This window comes from Halyomorpha halys, unplaced genomic scaffold, assembly GCF_000696795.3.
Source record: "Halyomorpha halys isolate HHAL.00 unplaced genomic scaffold, Hhal_1.1 Scaffold111.1, whole genome shotgun sequence".
NCBI lineage: Eukaryota > Metazoa > Arthropoda > Insecta > Hemiptera > Pentatomidae > Halyomorpha > Halyomorpha halys.
Window position 1 is genome coordinate 1541112 of NW_027109684.1, and position 9655 is coordinate 1550766.

The 9655-nt window shown below is 30.6% G+C and overlaps 1 protein-coding gene across 1 annotated transcript in view; it reads left to right on the plus strand.

The window, feature by feature from the left end:
• The first annotated feature begins 14 nt into the window (after positions 1–14).
• LOC106677892 (SET domain-containing protein SmydA-8) overlaps positions 15–9655 on the plus strand; it is a 39706-nt gene continuing 30065 nt past the window's right edge. The window contains exon 1 of the mRNA XM_014416084.3: positions 15–102. Coding sequence (XP_014271570.1) covers positions 25–102 — 78 coding nt within the window. The 5' untranslated portion in view covers positions 15–24. The remainder of the gene's footprint in view (positions 103–9655) is intronic.

Genomic DNA, 9655 nt, shown 5'->3' on the forward strand with positions numbered 1-9655 from the left:
TCGTCAACCCCTACTACTTCATCCATGAATCGCTGTTTTCTTTTGAATCGAACTGGGCACATCATGCTTGGCGATAGTTTTCTCGATGTACGGCATCCATCGGTAAGTACTATTAATTTTAATTTCTATTATTTTAAATTTTATGTCAATATAATTTTTAAACTTTTTTTTTGCAATGTTCATTCCACTTGTCATAATCTCACAATCACGCCGCACATTAACTCTAAGAACTTAAACTTATAGTTGACCGCAACCCTGACCATCTTATATTTAAATCTTTACGATCAACTATTATACGATTAACTATATTTAAACTTATAGTGTTTGTTTTTTAGGCATGGTTAGTATTCACAAACTACACACACCTTATGACAAATTCAAATGATATATCTTAGGTAAACCGTTCTTTCTGTAGGTCAGGTGGTGTTATAACCATACTCTGCTTTAAGCAAAATTGACGCTAAGAGGTGGGGATTAGGCCACGCCCCTTGAAGTCCACATTATATTGAAGTTAATAGGGATTTCGCGTATTAATGTAATCATATGTAAAACCGTTCATTTAATTTCAAATGTGAGGAGAATCGAAGTTGTAGTAAATGTTATTTCCAATAATTTGGTATATCTATAATGAAAATCCAATTAACCGTTCTCAAGAAATTCGTGCTTCTTTCTCTGTTAAATTTAGACTCATTTCAATGTAAATATTAAGGAACTCAAAATATATTTACTGTTCTACAAAGTAAGAAGTGGATATAGAATTGAATTAACTTGGTCAATTTTTCAATTACTTTTTTTCTAGGCACAGTTAATAAAAAAATAATTTCTTTCAAGAAGAACATTAAATATAAACTTTGATACAAATAAATAATTGTTTCTAATGTAATAGAGAAAGTTGTTTATTAAAAAAAAAAGTAAATACAGTAAACATTATTTTTGGATTCTTTAATATCTACAACAAAAATAACTAATTAATAATGTAAATAAACAATTTTTTTTTGTTTCACATCCCCTTTATTCATAAAATAATTACAAAATATAAACATATGTACAACACAGTATATATATATACAATTTGTTGATTTTTGCCCTTTTACTGGAGCTGCGCTCCATTCTAAGGGATGGCTCGATATAAATAAATAAAATAAAAAATTTTTGAAATTCCACTTTGAAAATATGTGAGGTGCTGGGGCGCACTTCAATTTTTTGACTTAAATAAACAATAATAAGGGCCCTCAGTGTAAAGGTGCCTTGACACCTTTGCTAATGTTGGGAAAATTTGCGCATGCGCAAGCGTGTAGATGGGTTGGTTTATATTTGTGGCGACTCAGTGAGTGTCGGATGATAAAATGTAAATATTTGTATATATAATTCTTAGTCTTAAGTAGTATATATTTGTAATAGTTTTAAATAAATAAAATTTGGAGGTCAGAAAAAAAAAAGAAAAAAAAAAAAGAGTCGGTGTTTTGACACAAGTCAAAGGCAGAAGTGCTACATCCCTAAGTTCCTGTCAAGTTGGCATTGTTTTAGAACTTTCAACAGATAAATATTTGTGCTCTCTGTGTTTTAATTAATTTCAGAATTTCCCCAATCTTCAGATTCAATTACTAACTCCATTTTGAGATTGTATATTTTAAAATTCTATCGATTCGGTGAGAATAATTTGTTTTAAACCTTGTCAATTAACTTTAGCAGTTTATTTTTGATTTAACATATCAAACATGAAGATATATATGTCTGAATAATTAAATAAAAGTTTATAATTAAAATTCTTGAACAATGGTTGAATTTGTAGGTTATATAGTACTATTTCTATGAATTTTGATATCTATAACCTACTTTGCTGACATTTACATTTCCTTTCATTTAGCCTATCTTTATTTTATTCCTTTTTATAATGAAAATCGAATGTTATAGCCGACAAAAATCAATACAACACACAAATATGTGGATACCGACCTATCTTGCTTCCTTCGTTAATTGCCAAACCTGTAGATCCAGCACAAAGATGGCACTGTTCCTAAATTTTTTTTTTATTAGATCAGTGCTTCTAGAAGTACTGAATAATATATAAAATTCTTAGAAACGGCATCGAACCTAATTAAAGCTTTTAACTAAGGGCTAACTAATTTATTTTTTATAATTTGACTAGTAGTTATAAAATAATTATAATGGTGACTCAATTAAAATACCTTACTTCAAATTAAGATAGGTAAAATATTTTATGATCATAAAAAAAAAACATTTTTTTTTCGTGATTATTTTATAACTACCAGTAAAATTATAAAAAATAAATTAGTTAGCCCATAGTTGAATGCTTTATTTTGGTTCGATGCCGTTTCTATGAATTTTATATATTATTCAGTATTTCTAGAAGCACTGATCTAAACCCCCAACAAAACCTTTTTTACACTGCAATGAACATTAGTAAGAAAAATATAATTTATTGTGTCCAAAATCTCCTGAAGGAATCACACATTGGAGGACATCAATATTTGTTAAGGCACAAATCTTTGGCCACCCTGCTACCTAGCGGCAATATTCTGAAACTACTAGGTCCCCTTCACACCGCTAGGTTACGCCAAATGCTCTTCACATTGCATTGGTCATTAAACACAAAATCTCAATTCATTACGGAAATGATGCATGCAAATGTACAAGCGGTTAAATCCAAATTTGAAGGTTTTCAAAAAACCAAAAATACGCATAGTTCAGGGATTTATTTGTTTCAAAACCTTAAGGCTAAATTCCAAACCTAAACCCCGTCATAAACATTTTTTATTTCATTTTTGAAAACCTGATTTACTATTTTTTTTTCCTACTCCTTAGTAAATAATCCTTTTGCTGTATGTTTAAATTTACATTGTACTATCTTGCTATACGAAATTCATTATTACCACTTGTTGAATTTATTAAAAAATATGCATACACAAACTGAATTTACAATATACATATAATTCGTAGTAAATAAGAATTCATTGATTTTGTTTTTGTTGTCAAAGTAATTTTATGCTGGATTTACATGTTTGCCACTTACTGCAAACCCGAGATAAATACTTGGTAAACAAAGGAAGCAACAAATGTTGGTATCCACACACTTGTGTCCTCTTGATTTTTGTCGCCTATTGCGTTCGATTAACATTATAAAAATGAACACAATAAAGGTAGGCAAACTGAAAGGAAACGTAAATATCTGCTTAGTAGGTGGTGGATGATAAAAATTCATAGAAATGGTACTATATAACCTATAAATTCAACCTTTGTTCTTAAATTTTTATTAGAAACTTATTAATTTCTAATAATCTCTAATAAACCTTTTTACAAGTTTATATTGGCGCTATGTTAAATTAAAAATAAACCAATAAAGTTAATGAATAATATAATAAACAATTTATTTATACTAAACCGATAGAATTTTAAAATCTTAAATCTTAAACTAGATTTAATTTTTAAATCCGAAGTTAGGGGAAATTCTTCAATTCATTAAAACTGGATGATCACAAATTTTTATATTTTGGTGGTGTGGACGCAGCACAAGCGACACTCGAGTCGGCAACAAATTCAGGCCAACTTGTTCCAGCCAATCCAAATAACTCATCTATACAATTGCGCAATTGCGATTTTGCTGTAGTTTGGCAAACGTGTAGGTGTTTCAAGAAAAAACAACTGTCAACATTTTAATATCGCCAAATTAAATTTTGTTATTACTAACTAGTGAGGTTATAATTCTGTTATGTGATGATAACAGGCTTCAGGATTTTTCAGAGATTGTCAGAAGGACCACATCGTCAAATTAATTGCTTCGTTTTGCTTGTTCGATATTCACCACTTTTCAACCGCAGAATCTTCTAAATTTTATTATTCAATTTCTCGTTACAATAGATTATTAGTTGTGTTTATTTATATTTATATACTTCCTTCTTAGTTATTAAAACAAAAATATTACATAATGTTTTTACCAACACATTATATTTAATGGTGAAAATAGATAAGTGCGTGAAATAATGTTCGTATTGCCTTATTTTTTTTTGGCGTTTTCAATAGTTAAAAAGACTATGCCTCATTGTTTATGGACACTTTATCTCTTGGTAATTATTTATAAGATTAATTACACCAATTATTTCATTATCGAATCGAAATCACGTATTACGAATTGCAATGCCAAAAGAAAATATGATAGCTTGTAAAATAGCCACTGATCCCGTTCTGTGGGAAATGGTCTTTCCCTGCCTTGATAGGATATCAGCTTAGGAATGCCACGGCTAAACCAATCGGACCAATAGCAATTAATATAATAGCTCAGCTCCTGAAAGGGATAGCCAATAATGGCCCTCGGCACAACTTAGCCGACCAATAATATTAGGCCTAGCCAATGGCCCCCCTTTGTTCCAACTTCCTCTCAGGGTCGGCAAACTTTGTCTTCGTTTCCGGAGACCTCCATCAAGGGTAATCCCTTCTTCCCCCCCTTGTTGGCTGTTCCGGAGGAGTTTATTTCCCAGCTGTCTGGCACTGATTTCTTCTACTGAGGAAATTCTAGACTTTTTCTGGAAAAGAGGGTTGGATTTTTAGTTTCTATCACGATCTCATACCAGTTGAGAAGTCCAAGTACGCATGATACTTCAATAACTTATTTACTTACTAAAAGATTATTCATTTTTTTAAAAAAATATATATTTAATTTTACATTTTAAAAATTATACACAAGTATAAACCATTGCAATTTTAAAGTATTTGTAAAAAAAGATGGTTCCATTGCAGTCAAAAGAACTCAAATAGTAATAAAACTATTAATTATGAGCTAACGTTTCGCACCACTTTGCAGAGCTCCATCAGGGATAAAAAAATATTCAGACAACTAAAACAATAACAAAGCAAGAGAATATATAACATGAAATAAAAGAAAACTAAGGTGTAGCTAAATATGATTATATAAAACATACATAAAAATGTACAAAGTAAATTAAAGTTAATAAAATTAACAGTGAAAAGTATTAATAAACAAGAATTACAAAAAGTTATGAGACAATTAATGAAAACGGAAATAATAGCAAATAAAAAGAAATACAAAAAAAAAAAAAAAATACAGTACGCATTAAAATATGAAACTAAAAAAGAAAAACCATACCTATTGTTAGAAGTGAATTGTTGAAGGCAGCGTTTATTATATTACAGTTTGTTGTAATCCAGAAATCTGTCTTTATTGTTTCATTTTAATTTTTTATTTATAAATTTTTTTAAACTGAAATAGTTCAAGTATATGCATTTATCGTTAAATATGCAAAATAAAACTTGGCTAGTTGCATCTGTTTTTGATCAGCAGCTTTGCATATAAATCCGTGCCTTGGTTATAATACTGGACCTTTTTGCTTTTTTTTCAGATGAATATGTATATCTAAAGTTAAATATCTTAGAATGACATTGAAAGAGGCACAAAGATTATTAAATGAGAACAAATTACTATTTAAATTTGAGGCCACGTAGATTGTGTCGAAAATTAACACATACAGATATATTTAATCATTCATACAAATTGATGATACATATCTCATGCGTTCTCCACTGATTTAATCACGATATTTGTGGTTCCAGTGAAAGCTGGATGGAGGTAGGGTGACCGGGCCAGTTATTGGCACTTTATTGGAGGACCTTGAGGTTTTGTTTTCCGCTAAAATGCATAATTTGTTTACCAATTTTTGTATTCAATAATTTTTATTTAGATCAATTCTATATTGTTTAAATGCAGCTATCAAGTTGGATATATGAATATCCAATAAATAGTTTTGAGTTAATGACTATCAACCATGGGGTTCTATTTGCACCAGGTATTGACTTGGAAAATCCAGTTATTAACAAGTAAAATGTACTAAATATTGACAAAGTATATTAAAAAAAAAAAAAATGAAAGATACAAATTACTCAGAAAACATTACAGAATTGGTTTGAAAAGATTTTCATGAAGTACATGAGGGGTGACATAAGAAACATTTTTCTAATTATATAATGATTTTAGATCGAACAAAGTTGAAAAATAAAATAAATCTTTTGAAATTATCAATTTTTGACAATAGAATTCAATGCTTTCTGCTTAATAATCATCCATCTCCATAATTTTTAAGGAAAAAAAATTTGCGCTCGTTTCGAAAAATGTTCCTGGACGTTTGTTGATAACATCATCTTGGACCTTAGTTCTATTTTCTGAATTCAGTTTAAAAAGAATTTTCATTCTACTTCTATTATTCTATTAGGAGATTTTCATTAATGTTAATATTCTGAGTATGTTGTTCGGCTGTAAGAAATCAATTCGTTATTTTCATGCAAATATGAAGCCACAAAATTAAGTCGTTTAGATGTTGTAACATCTACTTCCAAACTATTGTGAAGATGATCTACTAGAACAATCCTGATAACGTTTTCCATTTCCATTTTGGTCCATTCCATTATCTTGGGGCACTTACGAAGCTAGAGACACGGTGAGCCACTCCTCACCACTAAGATCTTCTGGTTATTTCTCTCTGCAAAATGCGCAGATAAAATTCTTGAAATTACAGTTATCATACTTGGTTTTAGGCTTTTTGTTGTCGAAGGCAGGTTTCCACTTTTTTTCTAATGCCACCACCAGTTTTTTTGTTAATTATTTTCAATATGAAACCTTCGTCATCGACCAAGAAAGAAAAAGGAACACCCTCCCAAATTTTGAGGTTTTACGTAGAATCCAAAAATCAAATAAAAAAAATGTGGCTTTCCGCTTTTTCACCAAACCTAAGTTACAAGTCTCTCAAAGATGATCCTTGGAGCTCCTCATAACCGCCTTTTCGTTCTGAAATGATGGTTTATTAGTTCCCTACGCCCATTTAGAGGCCAAGAAAGAAAAATAATCCTCAGCGTCTAAACACATGATACCTAAGTATCATTTTCTTAAATTACTACAAAAAAATAATAATAAATAAAAGCCCAAACGCAGTTTGGGTTTATTATTTTGAATTATGTATTTTTATAATTGACGTAGAAAAAAAAAATTAACAACTCTCAAATTTTGAGGTTTTACGTTTCAATAGGATGCGTAAGAACAAAAACTACTATTACTATTTAAGGATATATAATGAAATTTACGATTGATTTCGAAGAACATTTCAAAACATAGGAAACGTAGGTGACATAAAAAAAACATGGCTATGTTAAAACCCCCAAAAGATTACATTATTAAGTACGATGTCAAAGTTTGAAAACGTAAACAAAACATAACTATTATTTTATTTATAGAATTAAAATTCACTTTTTTGGAAAATTATCATTTTAGGAGTTTCTGTAGCCTGATGTATAACTAAAAACTTGCTGGAGTTAAGGCGTTTAATTTCAAATTTTTATTTTCGGTGGTACGAAGGAAAACTCTGCGTTTGTCCTACATAAGTGAGTTAAATTTATCTATACTAACTATACAATGCCTTATTCAAGCATAAATGAAATTTTTTTTTAATAATCGACGAAGAAAAAAAATTAAAAACCCTCAAATTTTGAGGTTTTACATTTCAATGATACGTAGGATTAAAGAATACATCAGATGTTTTATTATTTATTGCCTGGCAGGTGATATTAGGATCATTCTAATGACCACATTAGACCGGCCTAAACTGTTAGGAGCGTGCTCAGTATATGTTTGGAATGGAAGAACCGTAATACAGGATCGATCAACAAACCATGGTGCTTCGATTTGTAATTAGAGCCTGAATTTTAACATCCAAAACCTATATATAAGTTGTTACTGAATTTTCTCATAAATAGCACGAATTTTTCTATTGGAAACATAAGTAGGCGAAATATCACCTTAAAAGACAAAGGTGTAACAATATTTGTTACATGCTCCCTAATATTAATTTATTTAACCCTATGAGAAGAAGAGGGTTGGTGGTGTGGTCCGAAAATAACATAAATAGGTTGAAAAACCTAATTTAATAGTGCCAACGTTTCGGACAGAATTTCCAGCCTTCTCAGGGCTACTTAGAGATCGGATATCGAAGTGAAGTTAGAATCTAAGTTTATTTATCCAGATGATAAAAAAAAAATTAGCTCCAAGGCAAGCTTTTAGTGATACTTCCTTATTTTTTAGACTTTGTAGTTCGCAAATCAGAATCATTTGGATTTCCGATCTCCTTTAAGTATCCCAGATGAACGCTGAAAATTCTTCCGAAACGTTGGCACTATTAAATAAGTTTTCAACTTATTTGTGTTATTCACAGACTGTACCACAACCATCTTCTCATATATATTATCCACTCTCCTATATATATATATATATCTTCTCATCATTATTTAACCTTAATTCGTAAATTAATTAATATAACAAATCTGCACGAAATGCTCTCAGGAAGCCATATTCATTATTGGCGAATCGACCAACCAGAAGTAGTTAAGGATAAAATGAGCTCCTAAACCCACTTCTACTATTAGAGTAGAAGGGGTAATCTCAGCTGTTCTAGACCACTCCGCCCATTTCTATGAACCTTGCTATACCTATCTTTTATCGGCCTTGTACCAACTACTGATAAGTAAATCAGCCCTTAACATTATCATCATTATTTCTTATAGTAGTGTCATCAGAACTTTATGATGATATGGCCGATATATTGATGATCCAACAGAAAGGTATTTTACAATCTAATTTAATCAGCTATAATACTGATTTACTTAAAGTATTTTAGGGCCGCCCGTAGCTCAGGGGCTAGTTGCAAGCCTATCGTTCTGAGGTCTACGGGCGGAGCTGGTTCGAATCCGGCCTTGGGGCGTTGACTTTTTTCAGTGGCAGTCTCACAAAATGAAAAACTTTACTCCCTATCATGGTTAGAATAGGTTGTTCACCTGTAGATAACTAGGCAAACAACACCTTCGACGTGGATTGTCTTAAAAAAAAAGTATTTTAATAAAAAAAAAAAAAGTATTTTAATAAAAAAAAAGAAAAGTATTTTAATAAAAAAAAACAAAAATAGTATTTTATCGACAACGTTTATTTTAGGGTATTTTATTATCATTACTATTATATTCTTGTCATAATTCAGGAGTAATATATTGTTCTCGGAAACTACTTCTGGGGGATTTAGTTTTTTCAGTTATTTAAAAACTTTCTCGTAATCGAGAATGTAGCAAACAGAAGAGAGTGCTTTTGAGCTACATTCAAGCTCTATAGGTCAAGTACGTAATCTTCCATACCCCCTCGAGTGCTTTTCACAAGTAGGTCATTGGAAGAAATAATTACAGGAGTGACAATTACTTCATCCCTATACCTTTGATTCTGGACAGTCAGGTGCTCTCATCAAATTCTAGGATAATTCTGAATAAAAACTACTACAGCTATTTAAGGACATATTTAGAGTTCAGCAGAAGTAGAAGTCCCTAGGTGACATAAAAATTGTGGCATTGCAAAATCTGTTAAAAGATTATATGAAGTACGATGTAAAAGTTTGAAAACATAAAAAAAATACAAATATTATTTCTGGTCAGAAAAAACGAAAAATATGAATTTCGAGTAGAATTAAAGTTATTGAGGTGTAGATAGTTGACCGTAGATTAATGCTTGAAGAGGTTTGTCGGGGGGTGCGGTCAGCAAAGAACAACATAAATAAACAAAACCATATTTATTTATTTTATGCCGACGTTTCGACCTGAG